This window comes from Castor canadensis, chromosome 10 (assembly GCF_047511655.1).
Source record: "Castor canadensis chromosome 10, mCasCan1.hap1v2, whole genome shotgun sequence".
NCBI classification, from domain to species: Eukaryota; Metazoa; Chordata; class Mammalia; order Rodentia; family Castoridae; genus Castor; species Castor canadensis.
Genome location: NC_133395.1, coordinates 85,640,501 through 85,659,493, shown reverse-complemented (window position 1 = coordinate 85,659,493; position 18,993 = coordinate 85,640,501). Strand labels below are relative to the sequence as shown.

The window sequence follows — 18,993 nt, the reverse complement described above, 5'->3', positions numbered from 1 at the left end:
GAGTCACAGAGAAGATGGAGAATGCTGCTTGCTTTTCTCTAAATTAGTTTTTAATAGCTGTTTTGAGGGAAAGGGTTGATTAGTGAGATCATTTGCTCACTAGAAAATAAAATCTTTGTATATCACTTATCATGTCTTGATTGAAATATATGCCCAAATTATTGAGGAAATGATAACAAGAGGAAGGGGTTTTGTTTCTTCATCTTTGGTGTTTTTGTAAATATTTCAGGAGTAGACAGGATTCCTAGTGTGAAATTGTTTAAGATTATTAAATTTGTCTTTATAGCTTTTCTGAAAAAAAAGTAGAAAGAACATATTTTAATCTTCACTGGTCACAGAACATGAGAAAGAAACATTTGTGATATTACATCAGTTAATTTTGTGTATTAGTTATCAATCACAGCACAGCCTGGGCTATTAACTGATACTTCATGTTTTTAACCTCCATAAACGATTCCAGTTCAATGGAGTGTAACTTGACTTTCAAAGGCTTCTCTACATCCCACAATTTGAGTAAATACTTTTAAATAGTGTCAAAAATAAACCTTCTCTTTTTCCTCTCATTTAAATAGATAATGTAAATTATCTATAAAATGGAGTTGGGGGGGAAACAACTAAAACATACCTGCATGTAATCTGGGAATCTGATACATACTTCTTTTGAGATGTTAAAGGAGCTACTATGTGATTTTTTTTTTGGTGGGTTGAGTAGAAACATTTTTGCATATATAAAAAGCTTATTTACAGAATTTGGAATACAACATGGTGGTCTACTCCTGTAATCTCAGCACTCAGGAAGCTGAGGAGGATAACAAGTTTGAGACCAACCTGGGTTTCATACCGAGTTCAAGACTAGGAAGGGGAAGAGAAGGAAAGGGAAAGGGAAGAGGAAGGAAGGGAAGGGAAGGAAGAAGGAATTAGGAAATTTGCCAGTAACTGCCATTTAAATATACCTATATCCAGATGTTTGTTAACTTTTTTATGAGATCTTTTAGAATATTGTGAAGTAGTGAACACGAAACAATACTAAAAGTAGTTGTTTCTGTCTTCCTTTTCAGGCTATCTCCAATCCAAAAGGCTGAAATAGTGTACATGGTTAAAAAAAACGTAAGGGCCATCACCCTTGCTGTTGGGGATGGCGCCAATGATGTTGGGATGATCCAGACGGCCCACGTGGGTGTGGGGATCAGCGGGAACGAGGGCATGCAGGCCACCAACAACTCAGATTACTCTATCGCTCAGGTCAGTGGTATAGGACACCAGCTAGGCATGGAAGGTGTTGAAGACCTGTAGTCTTCCCCACCTCGAGCTACTTCTAAATAAACCTACCAGTACATTTGGGTTGTTTTAGGTTTTTGTCCTTATGTACTTGGGAGCAGTAGAGATTTCCATTGTTTAGCTATGGAGTTGGCCAAACTACTCAATCTTCAGTCTCCTCAATCTGTAATATGTCTTACTCTGTGGTATCTCTCAATGAAGGTTTAGTAAAGGCATATAATCTCCTCATTTCCTTTTTATTTTTTATTAAAGAGGCACTGTCTTTTGGATGGCTTGTTTAAAAAACAGACTTTATTTTTCTTGTCCAAGTCTTGAATTGACATCCTTACTTCATTTATCTGTTTATTTGAATCCTCTTTGAAGTCACTGATTATTCTTAAATCTAGACTTTAAAATTCTTTTTCTAGCATTTCAGTCATTTTGTTATCTTCAGATTCAGTTATTGAGGAGCTAGTTATGCTCTTTCAGTTTTTATGGGGTTCTTCTTAGTGAGAAACTTCTTTCAGTTTTTATGGGGTTCTTCTTAGTGAGAAACCTTCTCTTGGAGTCTTAATTCCCAATTCTACCTCTAAGGATGATAGTATTCCCCTGCCTCACAATGATGTTGTTTGTGACTCTTAAACCCATGCTGTGAGTAGGCAGTCTTGGATTCTTTTCTCTATGACTCTATGACTTTGCCAGTGACAAAGCTGAGCTCCTTCTTTTGTAACCTACCTTGCCAGGCAGGTAGACCAGCAGGCAGGCAAGGAAAACTAAAATAGAAATTTTTAAAGGAATTTTAGGTTCACAGAAAATTGAGCAGAGTATACAAAGATTTCTCATACCCTTCTTCCCCCACACATACACAACCTCCTCCACTATCAACATGCCCCACCAGGTGGTGCCTTTGTGGTAATTTATGAACCTACATCCATATATCATAATCACTACAAGTCATAGTTTATATTAGGTTCCACTTTTCATGTTTTGTTTACTATGGGCTTGAACAAGTATAGAATTACTTGTATCCGCCATTATAATATTCAGAGTAGCTTGCTTAAAAATCTCAGTTCTCTAGTCTGTTCTTTCTTCTACCCACAGAACTCCTGACAACCATTGATCATTTTACTGTTTCCATAACTTTGACTTTTATAGAAAGTTACATATTTAGACTCATGAAGCTTATAGTCTTTTCAGACTGACTTAAGTTTCCTGCATGTCTTCATGACTGAATATCTCATTTCTTTTTAGTACTGAATAATACTCCATTTTCTAGATTCTCAGTATGATTATCCACTTACTTACTAAAGCACATTGATTTCTTCCAGGATGTTTTGGGTGTTATTCATAAAGCAACTATATGTATTTGTGTGCAGGTTTTTGTGTAGATGGATGTAAATTTTCATATCCATATACAAGGAGTATATATGTTTAGTTTTGTAAGCAATGTCCAAACTGTCTTCCAAAGTGGCTGTACCATTTTTGGTAGACATTTAAAAAGAGTGAATCATTCTGTGATTTATAGCTGTTCATTTTTACACAGGAGCCAGTAGCTGAATTCCTGTGAACAGTGGTTAGTATTTGGTGTTAGTGACCCTGAAGCCAGGAGCAAAGTATTTTCCTCACCAGAACATTATCCATTATTATTTTATCCATTGCTTTATACCAGTGTCTTCCAAGCAGCATTCCCATTATCTCTCTTTTTTATCTTCACCAGATAGAATATCCATAATACTAGTACAGAAAATTCTCATTAATATGGCTATATTAGTCAGCTTTTTGTTGCTGTATGACAGAATACCTGAGGCAAGCTACTTATGAAGAAAGGAGGTTTACTTACCTCACAGTTTTGCCGGTTCAAAGGTATAGGACCTTCATGAGCTCAGTTCTTCTGGGGCACATCATGGTAGTGGTGTGAACATATGTGGGAGTAATTGATCACATCTTGACACAGGAAGCCAGAGAGGATTTACTAGGAACAAACTGAGCCTTTATAATAACCTTCCCAAGAGAACTAAGGGGTCCCATGAAAACTGCCTTAGTCTCTTCTTAGAGCAAGGCTCCCAATAACCTACAGACCTTCCTGTAAGCTCCACATCTCCACATCTTAACAGTTTCACACCATATCTTTATGGTTAATCTTGATTGTCAGTTTGATTGGATTGAGAAGCACCTGGGAGATTAGTAGAGCACATTTCTGGGTGGATCTGTGAAGGTGTTTCTGTCAAGGATTAACTAAAGGGAGAATGCCCACCCTGAAAGTGGGTAGTACTATCCCATAGACTGAGGACTGGATGGAATAAAAGGAGAAAGGTAGCTAGCGCAGGAATTCACATTCTCTCCCTTCTTCCCTCTCCCCTTCTTTTTCCCCTCCCTTCTTCTCTCCTTCCCTTCTTCCTTCCCTCTCTCCCTCTCTCCTTCCTGATCTCCATGATGTAAGCTGCTGTGCACCCACAGCTTCCTCCATGATGGACTGAAACCTCCAAAACCATAAACTGAAATAAATATTTCCTCTTTTAACTTGTTTTGCTGAGACATTTTGTTACAGTGATGAAAAATTGATGAACACAATGTCCCAGTGCTTCCACCCTGGGTACCAAGCTCCCAACACATGGACAAACTGTATCCAAGACATGGACAAACTGTATCCAAGACATAGCAGTAGCAATTTAATTAAGGAGTGGAAATAAACAATCTCATGAACTTAGGGACTGGAGGCAGCGATTTGATAACCTTATCTAAATGGGGGATTGGCATTCACCAGACTCATAGAGGTAGCAACATCGTATCCTTTGCTGTTTAACCAAAACAGCTCCCTCTTTCTGTACGTTAGTATTAAGACTTTTGAAGAACATATTTTAATTAATAATTTTGGACTCTAATGATTAGACGTGTTTAAATCACATCTGAACAATTAACAGTAACACTTTTTATTCTTGCTGAATATAGGAACTACCACAAGACTCTATGTTTGTTATTCCTATTTGGGGCTCTTCTTACTATAGGTTTCTCTGAGAGGCTTTGTTGATACTGGAATGTTGTTCCTAAGTTCGTATCCTGATGTAGTCGATGATTGAAGACTCTGGACCAGGAGTTAAGAGTTAAAGCAAGCACAAAGTTTATTAAAAGGATAGCAAAGCATCCTGATGGGTAGAACTTAGTGAAAGAACTAAGTGAAAGAATAGCTAAAATCTAAGGGATAATATAGGGCTCTGCCTGACTTAGGTAACCCCTACTCTACTTTGAATCCGCATCTATAATTGCTGTCTAATTAACTTCTTGCTGAACCCGATCATCTGCCTACTCCCACTCCATCCCCACCCCCCCATCCCCTATTCTGCCCATCAGGCCTGTCAGTTACATACATTATATGACTACTCTTGGTATTTTTTTAAACCCCTTTATGTGTTTGTCCTTAAGAATGTGTCTTTGTAACTCTTATCTAGGAGAAAGACCACTATACTTTATTATCTGGGTGAGAAACCCGCTCCTCGCATCTCCTTAAATGTTTGCTTTTAAGGATGCCTTTCTGTCTCTTTTGTCTAAAACAAAGTTACTTCTGCCATCTGTAACCTTTACATTCCCAGGGTCATTTCTGCCACTTATTTCCCCTCACTGTTTGCTCCCCTCACCATATGATTTCACAGTCCATCTACAAGTAAGCAGATGCCTAAAGCTATGGTAGTAATAACATAGTCTTTTTTTTATTCGTATGTGCATACAATGCTTGGGTCATTTCTTCCCCCTCCCCCAACCCCCTCCCTTACCCCCCTTCTTGCCCCCTCCCTCTCCCCCCCCAAACCCCTCAATACCCAGCAGAAACTATTTTGCCCTTATCTTTAATTTTGCTGAAGAGAGAGTATAAGCAATAATAGGAAGGAACAGGGTTTTTACTAGTTGAGATAAGGATAGCTATATAGGGAGTTGACTCGCATTGATTTCTGTGCATGTGTGTTACCTTCTAAGTTAATTCTTCTTGATCTAACCTTTTCTCTAGTTCCGGGTCTCCTTCTCCTATTGGCCTCAGTTGCTTTAAGGTATCTGCTTTAGTTACTCTGTGTTGAGGGCAACAAATGCTATCTAGTTTTTTAGGTGTCTTACCTATCCTGTGATACCTCCCTTTTTAAGTTGCCTCCAGATTTTTTTCCACAGTGGTTGTACTAGTTTACATTCCCACCAACAGTGTAAGAGGGTTCCTTTTTCCCCGCATCCTCGCCAACACCTGTTGTTTGTGGTGTTGCTAATGATGGCTATTCTAACAGGGGTGGGGTGGAATCTTAGTGTGGTTTTAATTTGCATTTCCTTTATTGCTAAAGATGGTGAGCATTTTTTCATGTGTTTTTTGGCCATTTGAATTTCTTCTTTTGAGAAAGTTCTGTTTAGTTCACTTGCCCATTTCTTTATTGGTTCATTAGTTTTGGGAGAATTTAGTTTTTTAAGTTCCCTATATATTCTGGTTATCAGTCCATTGTCTGATGTGTAGCTGGCAAATATTTTCTCCCACTCTGTGGGTGTTCTCTTCAGTTTAGAGACCACTTCTTTTGTTGAGTAGAAGCTTTTTAGTTTATTGAAGTCCCATTTATCTATGCTGTCTCTTAGTTGCTGTGCTGCTGGAGTTCCATTGAGAAAGTTCTTGCCTATACCTACTAACTCCAGAGTATTTCCTACTCTTTCCTGTATCAACTTTAGAGTTTGGGGTCTGATATTAAGATCCTTGATCCATTTTGAGTTAATATTGGTATAGGGTGATACACATGGATCTAGTTTCAGGTTTTTGCAGACTGCTAACCAGTTTTCCCAACAGTTTTTGTTGAAGAGGCTGCTGTTTCTCCATCATATAATTTTAGCTCCTTTGTCAAAGACAAGTTGGTTATAGTTGTGTGGCTTCATATCTGGGTCCTCTCTTCTGTTCCACTGGTCTTCATGTCTGTTTTTGTGCCAGTACCATGCTGTTTTTATTGTTATTGCTTTGTAATATAGTTTGAAGTCAGGTATCGTGATACCTCCAGCATTGTTCTTTTGACTGAATGTTGCCTTGGCTATTTGTGGTCTCTTGTGTTTCCATATAAATATAACGGTAGATTTTTCAATCTCTTTAATGAATGTCATTGGAATTTTGATGGGAATCAAAGTATAGACATTTTTACTATGTTGATTCTACCAATCCATGAGCATGGGAGATCTCTCCACATTCTATAGTTTTCCTCAATCTCTTTCTTCAGAAGTTTATAGTTTTCCTTGTACAGATCATTCACATCTTTTGTTAGGTTTACACCTAGGGAATTGATTTTGTTTTGAGGCTATTGTAAATGGAATTGTTTTCATATATTATTTTTCTGTTTGTTCATTATTAGTGTATAGAGAGCTTGTTTGGAGGTTCTAGCAGGGGAGCGCAGCTACTCGTATACCCTTGACTGAAAAACGGTCCTCCTCTATCGGGGATGGTCGTCCTCTTCGAATGAGCGCACAGCTTCAGGAGGGACGCACATGGAGTGGTGAGGGAGGAAGGGGACACCCGCCTATCCAGCTAGATAAGCCGAATCAACCCTGGTGATCAATGGGGTGACAGATGTCACAGCCAGATCGCCCTCACATCCGTTATTAGTGTATAGAAATGCTAATGATTTTTCTATGTTGATTTTATATCCTGCTACCTTGCTGTAGCTATTGATGGTGTTAGGAGCTTCTGAGTAGAGTTTTTTGGGTCTTTAGGGTATAGGATCATGTCATCTGCAAATAGGGATATTTTTACAGTTTCTTACCTATTTGTATTCCTTTAATTCCTTCTTCTTGCCTAATTGCTCTGGCTAGGAATTCCAGTACTATGTTGAATAGGAGTGGAGATAGTGGGCATCCTTGTCTAGTTGCTGATTTTGGAGGGAATGGTTTCAGTTTTTCTCTGTTAAGTATAATGCTGGCTGTAGGTTTGTCATATATAGCTTTTATAATGTTGATGTACTTTCCTCCTATTCCTAGTTTCCTTAGAGCTTTTATCATGAAATGGTGTTGGATCTTATCAAACGCTTTTTCTGCATCTATTGAGATGATCAAGTGGTTTTTGTCGAAGGATTCCAAGATGGCAGCTACAGGGAGGAAGCAGAAAGCAAACCTCCTATAGTGAAATCTTCGAGAGACGCTGGAGACACACTTTGCAGGCATAATCACTGAGAAAAGGCATAACTTTGACCCCTCCACACCTCCAGCCGGCGCAGACAATCTCCACTTCACCTTAAACGGAGAAACCAGGAAGGCCCCTGGGCCACCAGTCGCCGCCGCCCAGACAGCTTGGGAAGACACGGACCAGGTGAGCTTTGCGGTACCAAAGTACTCCCACAGACAAGCCTGGGCCAGAGCAGCATAGGCCCCTGGACAGACTGACCTCCAACCGGTGAAAAAAGAGAAATTGAGTAATAAGCAATAAGAGCAATAAAGACATGCTGGAAAGAGGGTGGGGCGCACTGAGTGCCGAAGATTGGGGGAAGGGAATCCTTCCTGAGACTGTAAATAAAAAAGCCAGGCGGTCTGGAGAGCCTCTGGCGGGAGCGGGGGCGGGGCGTGCGTCCAGCAACCAGGAGTGTGGAAGCTTGTGAGAGTGGTGGAGGGAGGAAAACTCCACAGGAGAGGAGGGAACACCCACTTCCCACATGAACTGTAAACAAACAAGGCGGCTGTCAGGAGCAGCAGCACCGCCCAGTATTCAGGAGCAGGAAAGCTTGTGAAAGTGGAGGTGGGAGGAAAACTTCACAGGAGAGGGGGGAAGAACCACCTCCCACATGAACTGTAAATAAACATGCAGGCCTGAGAACGCGGGTGCAGTGTCACCTTTCCCAGTGCTTGGAAAGGGGAAAGCTTGTAGCAGAGGCTCCCGCACAGGAGAACTCAGAACAAACAAAGCCTGCGGCGCCAGGTGAGTGCTAAGCTCACCCCAGAGATCTGCATAAACAACGCCTCCAGTGACAGCAGGCTGACAGCAGCGGGCAGGCAAGCCACAGCTGCAGATACCATTCTCACAACTGTCTCTAGACTCTTTTTTTTCTTTTTCTCCCTACCTTTGATGAGAGAACAATCGAATTACATCTGAAAGCGGAAAAACTTACTGAAACTGTATTGCATTTGAACTTGTGACACTAGGTGGGTTTTTTTTTGTTTTGTGTGTGTGTGTGTGTGTGTGTGTGTGTGTGTGTAGTTTTGTTCTACTTTATGCATCTGTAGTTCTGACAACTACAGAACAACATCTGAGGCACCATCTCCAGGATTGGAGACTGAGACAGACACCCAAATTATTAAGATGGAAACTTCATTGCATTTGAATTTGGAGGGTTTTTTGGGTTTTTTTTTAATTTTCTATTTTCCATTTTATTTTAATTCATTTTTAATATATAGATACTTCTTTCATTTACTTATTTTTTATTTTTATTCCTATCTTAATTTTTTTTTATTTTTGATTTTCAATCCTATCTCTGTCCCTCTAATGTCTGTTCAGCTTACTGTCAATTAGTACACTAACACTCCCTGTTTATACCTTTGAAACTTTCTTGTCTGAAACCTTGTTCTGCTTTCTCCCTCTTGTCTGTGTATTTGTTTTCTCCTTTTCTTTAACTTCTTGCTTTCCATCTCAGCTCACCCTTCCATTCTAAATATTACCATTGTTATTATTACAAGCTAGAAAATACTTAATTGCACACAGTACAGGGACAGCAACAACATCAAAGACAATGACGGGAAGACAGGAAAAACAGGGAAACCAGCTTCCCCACAGCAAAAAATTAGTACAGGAACCAGAGGGGAATGAAGAGAACAGAAACTCAGATCCAGACTCCAACAAAATGAAGATAAACTATGCCAAAGGACCCAATGAAGCCCACAAGAATAATTTAAAAGAAGACATACTACAGGTACTCAGTGAGAATTTTATAGAGATGATACTGGATAGGGTCAACCAAAATGTACAGGAGACACTCAAGAAATTCCAAGACAACAAAAATAGAGAATTTGAAAAAGCAAAAGAAGAAATAAAGGAAACCATAGAAGCACTGTATAAACACCAAAGTGAAAGAGAGAACATGATGAATAAATGGATAAATGAACTCAGGACAAAAATAGACAACATTAAAGAGGAAACCAGCCAGGATATGGAAAACCTCAGAAAAAAGAATGAAGCAGAACTGCAAAACAAAACGGAAGGCCAATCCAGCAGAATAGAACAAATAGAAGACAGAATCTCAGAACTTGAAGATGAAATGGTAATTAAAGGAAAACCCGAAGAACTATTAATTAAATAACTCAAGACCTGTGAAAAGAAAATGTAATTACTCACCGACTCCATCAAAAGACCAAACTTGAGAATCTAGGGCTGCCTGTCTTTTCATGGTTAAGTTGCGTTTCACTTTCTGTGTGCAGAATCCCTTGAAGAATCCTTTGTAGTGGTGGCTTTGTGGTCACATATTGTTTTAGTTTCTGCTTATCATGGAAGACTTTTATTGCTCCATCTATTTTGAATGATAGCTTTGCTGGGTAGAGTATCCTGGGGTTGAAGTTATTTTCATTCAGTGCCCGGAAGGTCTCACCCCACGCTCTTCTTGCTTTTAATGTTTCTGTTGAGAAGTCTGCTGTGATTTTGATTGGTTTACCTTTGTATGTTACTTGTTTTTTCTCTTACAGCCTTCAATATTCTTTCCTTAGTTTCTGAACTTGTTGTTTTAATGATGATATGTCGTGGGGTAGTTCTATTTTGATCTGGTCTGTTTGGTGTCTGGAGGCCTCTTGCATCTGTATGGGAATATCTTTCTCTAGATTTGGGAAATTTTCCGTTATTATTTTGCTGAATAGATTACGCATTCCCTTCGCTTGCACCTCTTCTCCTTCTTCGATGCCCATGATTCTCAAGTTTGGTCTTTTGATGGAGCTGGTGAGTTCTTGCATTTTCTTTTCACAGGTCTTGAGTTGTTTAATTAATAGTTCTTCAGTTTTTCCTTTAATTACCATTTCATATTCGAGTTCTGAGATTCTGTCTTCTGTTTGTTCTATTCTGCTGGATTGGCCTTTCATTTTGTTTTGCAATTCTGTTTCATTCTTTTTTCTGAGGTTTTCCATATCCTGGGTCATTTCCTCTTTAATGTTGTCTATTTTTGTCCTGAGTTCATTTATCTCTCTATTAATCATGTTCTCTCTTTCACTTTGGTGTTTATACAGTGCTTCTATGGTTTCCTTTATTTCTTCTTTTGCTTTTTCAAATTCTCTATTTTTGTTGTCTTGGAATTTCTTGAGTGTCTCCTGTACATTTTCGTTGACCCTATCCAGTATTGTCTCTATAAAATTCTCATTTAGTACCTGTAGTATTTCTTCTTTTAGATTATTCTTGTGGGCTTCATTGGGTTCTTGGCATAGTTTATCTTCATTTTGTTGCAATCTGGATCTGAGTATCTGTTTTCTTCATTTCCCTCTGGTTCCTGTACTAATTTTTTGCTGTGGGGAAAGTGGTTTCTCTGTTTTTTCTGTCTTCTTGTCATTGCCCTTGGTGGTGTTATTGTCCCTGTACTGTGTGTATTTAAGCATTTTCTGGCTTGTAATAATAGCACTAGTGATATTTAGAATGGAAGGGTGAAAGGGGATGGAAAGCAAGGAAGTTAAAGTAAAAGGGAAAAACAAACAAGTACAAAAACCAAAACAAAGAAACAAACAAAAAACGTTTCAAAGATATAAACAGGGAGAGACAGTGTAGTAATCAACCGTAAGCTGAGAAGACATTAGAGAGACAGAGAGGGGATTGAAAATAAAAAATAAAAAGGATAAAAATATGAATAAAAGTAAAAAATAAGTAAATGAATGAAAAAAGTATATATTTATATACTTTATATATATATAAATATATATATATATATTTATTTATATATATATATATATATATAAAATATATATATATATATAAAATCTCCAAGTTCAAATGCAATGAAGTTTCAGTCTTAATAATTTTGATGTTCATCCCTCAGCCTCCAATCCTGGAGATGGTGCCTCAGATGTTGTTTTGTAGTGGTCTCATCAAAGGGGAAAAATAAAATAGAACAAAACTGCACAAAAGAAACAAAGAAAAAAAACCCACAAAGTGTCCCAAGTTCATATGCAATACAGTTTCAGTAAGTTTTTCAGCATGCAGGTGTAGTTCGGTTGTTTTCTCATCAAAGGTAGGGAGAGAGAAAAAAAAGTCTGGAGACAGTTTTATGAATGGCTATCTGCGGCTGTGGCTTGCCTGCCCGCTGCTGTCAGCCTGCTGTTTCTGGAGGCGTTATTTATGCAGATCTCAGGGGTGAGCTTAGCACTCACCTGGCCCTGCAGGCTTTGTTTACTCAGAGTTCTCTTGTGCGCCAACCGCTGCTACAAACTTTCCCCTTTCCAAGCACACCGGGGGAGGTGACACTGCACCCGCTTTCCCTGGCCTGCATGTTTATTTACAGTTCACGTGGGAAGTGGGTCTTCCCCCCTCTCCTGTGGAGTTTTCCTTCCTCCACCACTCTCACAATCTTCCCCACTCCTGGTTGCTGTGTGCGTGCCGCCGCTTCCACCCTCTGTGGCCAGGCCCAGCTTGTTTATTTACAGTTCCAGAAAGGATTCTCCTCCCCTCCTTCGGCATTCAGGGTGCCCCACCCTCTTTGCAATGTGTCTTTATTGTTCTTATTGCTTATTACTCAGTTTCTGGGTTTTTTTTCCCCCCAGGTGGGTGTCGGTCTGTCCAGGGGGCTATGCTGATCTGGCCCAGGGTTGTCTGTTAGAGTATCATATACCGCTTAGCTCACCCTGTGGTCCGCGTCTTCCCAAGCCATCTGGGCATGAGCGTCTGGTGGTGGCATGGGAGCCCTCCTGTTTTCTCCATTCAACATGAAGTGGAGATGCTATGTGCAGGCTGGAGGTGTGGAGGGGTCAAAATTTTACCTATTCTCAGTGGCCTTGCCTGCAAGGTGTGTCTCCAGCATCTCTCCAAGATTTCACTTTAGGAGGCACGCTTTCTACTTCCTCCCTCTAGCTGCCATCTTCGTCCTTTTTTTTTTTTAATGTGTTGTTGGAGATGGAGCCCAGAGCTTTGCACATGAAAAGGACATGCTTTACCACTGAGGTGTACCCTCAGCTTCGTAACATACGCTCTTAAAAGTCCTTCAACATACATAAGCACATCGCCCCATATTTGAACCAGATCCGTTCTGATATTCTCTTGCAGACTCATGGTTTAAGTGTCATGTTTTATAGATGGACAGACTGAGGTTCTGATCTGTCATGTCAGAATATCTGAGTTGAGGAAAGTGCCAGTGGACTATGATCAGGGAACCCAGAGACAATGAAATAGCCACACCAAGTTCACTTACTTCCTTTCCTCAGGTACTGACCGCCATTGGACATGTACTTCTCAGTCTTAGCAGTTATATGTGATGTAGTCTCCAAGAATTAAAATCCATGGACATACAATAGTGGCAGCTATCAGCCATCCTGGAATCCCAGTGGAATACTCTTTCACAATTTTCTCAAGTATGTCTAGGAAAGGAGACTGCAGGCTTGTCTTTTAAAGTCAAATTTTAATGGGATTTAGAACTATTAAGTTCTTCTCTTCAAAGGTAAAGAGAAACCTGGAAGAGAGAGGCAGGGTCTGTGAGACCAGCATTTGTCCTTATCTGTGGCACTTCACACTCTGTTGTGACATCTGCTTTTATGATTAGGATGGCAGTATGATTTCAGCTTTCTTTTCTCCCGTCCACATACCCCAGAGTCACCTCAAGCATTCAGGAGACTGATTTGACTCAATCTAAGGCCCCTGTGAAAAGCTATTTGAGAAGGCTACCAAATAGTGTTTCCTTTAAGCCACCACTCTGTTTTTTCCCCCACCTTTAAGCCAGAGCAACTTTGACAGGGAGATAGAGGATATTTGGCCATGGTATGTGTCATTTTACACTTTTCTTCGAATGTCCCTTATCTCCAGTACTACAGTAAATGTGTCCATTTCTTTACCTCCTATCTTCTGCTCTTCCCAAGCTACAGTGATTTGTCAAACAACATCTTTTTGCTTTGTGGCCTCTTGGTAATGTACAATGTTCCCCTTGCCCAGAGTATATCAGCATGACATTCTGCTCATAACTGCCATGTTTTTATTCTCTGAAGAGAATACATCATTTTCCCCCTCCTTAATATTTATAAATGTTTTTTTTTTAAATACTACCTTCGTGCAGTTTACACTCTAAAAGACAAACAATAATACAGTAAGTAAGCCTGGCACATCTTATGGCAGAAGGCAGTACATGCTGTGGAAAAGGAAAAAGGAGATAGGTGAAGAAGTTCAGAGTGCTGCAGAGACTGCCTGTTACATCCATTTGACATTTTTTGAGTGATTTTCTTATAAGTTATTTATTATAGGAAACAGGGAATTTATTCCTATAACACATTCCACCTTGTCAAACAGAAAAATCAGTAATTAAACCTAAGTTTCTTGTTTCCATTATCTTTTTTTTTAATCCATATGTGCATACAAGGCTTGGGTCATTTCTCCCCCCACCCCACCCCCTCCCTTACCACCCACTGTGCCCCCTTCCTCTCCATTATCTTTTCATTGAATAATTCTGACTCTCACAATTAAGACTCTAAATGTTTATCAAATTCAACTAAGAGCCATGTATGTAAAAATCAATTTTTTTAAAAGTCATGCATACAATGTTGAACAACTAAGCAGCATTTGCTGATCAAAAATGGTATTTACTGGGTTTTTAAAAAGAACTTTGTGAAGCTTTTAACAATGTCTTTATACTAAAGTGATACATCAGGTCACTCTAGGAATGAAGTTCATCTGCTCATCTCCTCTGTTATATTTGCTAAGGAGAGAACTACTAGACATGAAATACTTGGAAAATGATGGTTTGTGGGTTTTGACACTAACTTGTAGGTTTGTTTGAACTTGCATTGATTGTTGTTTCTGCCTTTCAGTTTCGCTACTTAGAGAAGCTTCTGTTGGTTCACGGAGTATGGAATTATTTTCGAGTGACCAAATGCATATTGTATTGTTTCTACAAGAATGTAGTGCTCTACACTATTGGGGTAAGAAAATAGATACATTTTCTTTCATTAAGGAATTAGGCTTTATTCTCTGTTGTCAGGCTTGGTAGTTAAAACTTTTTTTTGTATTGAAGTATTCACTGAACACTATAACAAATTTCCTTAGGCCAATTAAATTTAGTACAGTTTATTTGAGCAAAGCAAAACAAAACAAATGATTCTCAGAACCATAACCAGTGCTGTGATCTGACAGCATTTATAAAAATACAGAAGTGAAACATAGAAAGCAATTGAATTGGAGGCAGCTAAACTAGCTAGTCAGTTGGTGATAGCTTAATTAGTTAATTGCTAATGGCCTAATCAGTTAACTGGCTACCAGGCCTCCTGTAACCAATGAAGCTCTGTTAATGTGATTCAATTCTATATTGATTTGGTCTCTTGGGCCCTGTACAGATTTTATTTAACAGTAGTGTAATATAATCCTGTTGAAATTTTTTGCTTACAAGTGACAAAGTAAGAAGTGTTAATTAAAACATCTTCTGATCTCATGATCATTTATCAACATAATCTCTGATAAAAAGACACACATACTCTCTGTGTTTGGAACTAGAGTGCATTTTATGTTTGCCAGCTCTAGATTTCTTCCAGAAATACTTGGGCTCTTTGAGCTGTACTCCCAGGGAAGTAGAAAATCTTTGTCATAGACAATAATTTGCCTTCCTATTTCTTATCCTTTTCCTTTCCATAAAGGGATAGAAATGAGCCTGGTATTTTCAGTGGCACATTCAGTTGCATGTGCACATGCAACTTGTCCACTTGTGAGTTCCTTTATGGCACAAAGTCAAGACACGGAGCTCCTCATGCTTGTCTCCCCATCCACAGCTAAGCCCCGGCAATGACAAGTGTGTCCTCTTTCTCAGTAATTTTGTTATTTCAAGAACATTATATAAAAAAGAGCCAAAAAGTATGTCACCCTTCAGATTAGTTTTTTTCTACTCTGTCTAATTTTCGTCATGTTAATCCCAGTTGTTCCATGTTTGTGTGTCCTACTCCTTGTCGTGGACTTAGGATATGGTATTTACCAGTTCACATGGTGAAGAACATTTGGGCTGCTTCTGGTTTGGTACTATTACAAATAAAGTTGCTGTGAACATTTGTGTATAAGCTTTTATGTGAACATAATTTTTCATTTATTTAGGATAAGTGTCCAAGAGTACAATTATTGGATAATGTGATAAGTGCATTTAGTTTTACAAAAAAACACTGAACTATTTTCCAGAATGACTTTTCCATCTGAAGTTCCTAACAGCAGTGACTCCATATCCTGGTCTCTCTGGATCCTTGCCAGTCTGTGGTGTCATCACCATTTCTTATTTGGCCATTTAGCCATTGTGACAAGTGTGTAGAGATCTCATTGTGGTTAAATTCCACTTCCCTACGGCCTAAGATGCTAAACATCTTCATTTCATGTACATATTTGCCATCTATCTGTCTTCTTTAGTGAAATATCTCCTCATACCTTTTTTCCATTTTCTGACTATATTATTAGCTTTATTTACTATTAGGTTTTGAGACTTCATCAAATATCCTAGTTTTTAGTCCTTTGTGAGACAAATATTTTCTTTCAGTCTATAAATTGTCACTTCATTGTCTTAGGTCTTTCACAAAACAAAAAATTTAATTTTTGATGAGATCCTCCAGCTTAAAATTTTTTCCTCTTATATATCATACTTGCAATGTCATGTCAAAATATATTCTTAGCTTTAAATTCCAATGATTTTCTTATACATATTTTCCCAAAACTTTTACATTTTGCATTTAATTTCCCAAGCAATGCAATGTAACAATTACTTGCATTGTATTAAGTTTTATAAGTAATCTAGTAATGATATAAAGGCTAGAGGAGGATTGTGGATGTTGTATACAAATACTGCACATTTACACAAGGGACTTGAGCATCTGTGGGGTTTGGTATCTGTGATGATGTTGAGAGGTAGGGGAGAGGTCTCAGAACCAGTCCTCGTTGGATAACCATAGACAACTGTATTCATTTTCTTTGGGAAAATTGTAAATGGCTTTGTTTTCAGTGTCCCTGTTCATGTGTTCACTGCTAGCACATAGAAGTGTGATTGGATTTAGGATCATTCTTGTATCCTAAAACCTTGTTGGAGTTACTTCCTAGTTACTGGGATTGTTTCCTTATTCCTTTGGATTTCCCACAGTCAATCATGTCATCTATCAAGAGAGACAGCTTTATTTCTACCTTTTTAATCTTATTCAACAATCTTGATTAAGAGAAACAAGAGGAGACATGCTTGCCTTGTTTCTGATCTTAGGAGGAAAATTTCTCATTTCTCATCATTCAATGTGTTAGCAGTAGATTTCTTTTTGTAGATGTTCTTTATCAAGTTGATGAATTATACCTATATTCACAGTTTTCTGAGATTTTTCATGAAGTTGTGTTGGATTGCATTTTTTAATATCAAATAAAATGATTTTTCTTCTTTAGATTGCCCATATGTGGGTTTCATTGATTGGTTTTTAGATATTAGGTCAAATGGGTCTCTTGAACAAAATCTACTTGGTTATGATGTATAATTCTTTTGGTATATTGATAGATTTGATTTGCTAATATTTCATTGAAGATTTTGCTAGTGCTATTATTGCATTTTGGGCTGTCAAGTGACAAAGAGAGTGAAGTTCCTTTTCTGCAAAATAAAAATCACTAGTAATGTTAGGTCAATTTTCTCATAATTGTCTGTTTCAGGAAAAATTTGAGAAGCTTGGCAAGCCAGCCACATCTAGAAAAATTTTCTGCCAAGCTTCTCAAATTTGAGTTACTGATAGATGGACTCTGGCTTTTCCAGTTTTACCCATTTCAAATTGGATTTTTTATATACCTTAAAGAATAAATATAATTTTCATGAATGGCTAATATTCAGTTAACTATCATTTTTGATAATGGATTGTCTAGTAATGTGGATGTATCATTTTCCACTTTATGATCACAAAATATAATACTAATATGTTTAGGAACTGGTCTGTAATTATGGGATTTTCCAAAAATTTAAATGAAATCAAACTTGAGTGTTTGAGCTTAGTAGAAAGCCAGTCCATTTGTTGTGGAATTTTTACTTAATTTTTATTACTGTTCTTTCTCTACCAAATAAGTAGTTTCAGTGTAATGAATAGAGGATCAACTAAATTGGGTCTTTTCTGTCAAAGAGCTACCTAGCTTGGTCAGTAGAGCATGAGACTCTTAATCTCAGAGTCCTGGGTTTGACCACCTTCTCTCCCCATTACCACACTATGAAATAGTGACTGAAGATTCAGAAAAGACACAGGATAGACAGAGAGACAGAAAGTTGGGGTCAGGTGTGTTGGGCATTCGGGTGGAGACACCAACCCTAATTTCTTCTTTTCTCTATCTTTATTCTTTAAGGCCTTATTCCTTAGTTCTTTAAAACCTTGCTTATACAGCCTTCTTTAAAATCTTGCTTAAAACCTCTCTCCTTAGGCTGGCACTGTCCCATGTTTGCTCTCAGCATATCTTTAGCTTAATTGCTCTTAAAGTCTTTTGCCCCCAGGCTTGCACTGCCCCTTCTCCCTTTTGTTCTCTTAAAGCCTCAGTGCTCACACTTGCAAACAGCTGCACCTACAACCTGCATATGCATAGCTCTTAAAAGTCTTTGTCATTAGACTTGCACTATGCACTGTCCCATGTTTGCTTTGGCTTCCAAAGTCCATATTAAAGTTCTTTCTTTGGCTTAGCTTTCTAAGGCCTATGTATGAAATTCTTTCTCAGCTTTGCTTTCTGAAGCTTATGTTAAAGTTCTCTGTGCAGACTTTCTATCAATCCCCTTTAGCATTTTCCCTTTAGCATTTTCCCTTCAACAATTCTTTTCTCTTGAATGACCTCTACAAGGAAAACTATAAACTTCTGAAGAAAGAGACTGAGGAAGACTATAGAAAGTGGAGAGATCTCCCATGCTCATAGACTGGTAGAATCAACATAGTAAAAATGTCGATACTCCCAAAAGTAATCTACATGTTTAATGCAATTCCCATCAAAATTTCAATGACATTCATTAAAGAGATTGAAAAATCTACCATTATTATTTATATGGAAACACAAGAGACCATGAATAGCCAAGGCAATACTCAGTCAAAAGAACAATGCTGGAGGTATCACGATACCTGACTTCAAACTATATTACAAAGCAATAACAATAAAAACAGCATGGTACTGGCACAAAAACAGACATGAAGATCAATGGAACATAATAGAGGCTTCATATAGATATGAAGCCACACAACTATAACCAACTTATCTTTGACAAAGGAGCTAAAAATATACGATGGAGAAACAGCAGCCTCTTCAACAAAAACTGGGAAAACTGGTTAGCAGTCTACAAAAACCTGAAACTAGATCCATGTGTATCACTCTATACCAATATTAACTCAAAATGGATCAAGGATCTTAATATCAGACCCCAAACTCTAAAGTTGATACAGGAAAGAGTAGGAAATACTCTGGAGTTAGTAGGTATAGGCAAGAACTTTCTCAATGGAACCCCAGTAGCACAGCAACTAAGAGATAGCAGAGATAAATGGGACTTCATAAAACTAAAAAGCTTCTACTAAACAAAAGAAGTGGTCTCTAAACTGAAGAGAACACCCACAGAGTGGGAGAAAATATTTGCCAGCTAC

General features: G+C 38.3%; 1 protein-coding gene across 3 annotated transcripts in view; it reads left to right on the top strand.

The window, feature by feature from the left end:
- LOC109678973 (phospholipid-transporting ATPase IB-like) overlaps positions 1–18,993 on the top strand; it is a 310,438-nt gene that overhangs the window by 221,580 nt on the left and 69,865 nt on the right. For all 3 annotated transcript variants that reach the window (XM_074043762.1, XM_074043761.1, XM_074043760.1), the window contains 2 exons: positions 1,059–1,242; positions 14,215–14,325. In XM_074043762.1, coding sequence (XP_073899863.1) covers positions 1,059–1,242; positions 14,215–14,325 — 295 coding nt within the window. The remainder of the gene's footprint in view (positions 1–1,058; positions 1,243–14,214; positions 14,326–18,993) is intronic.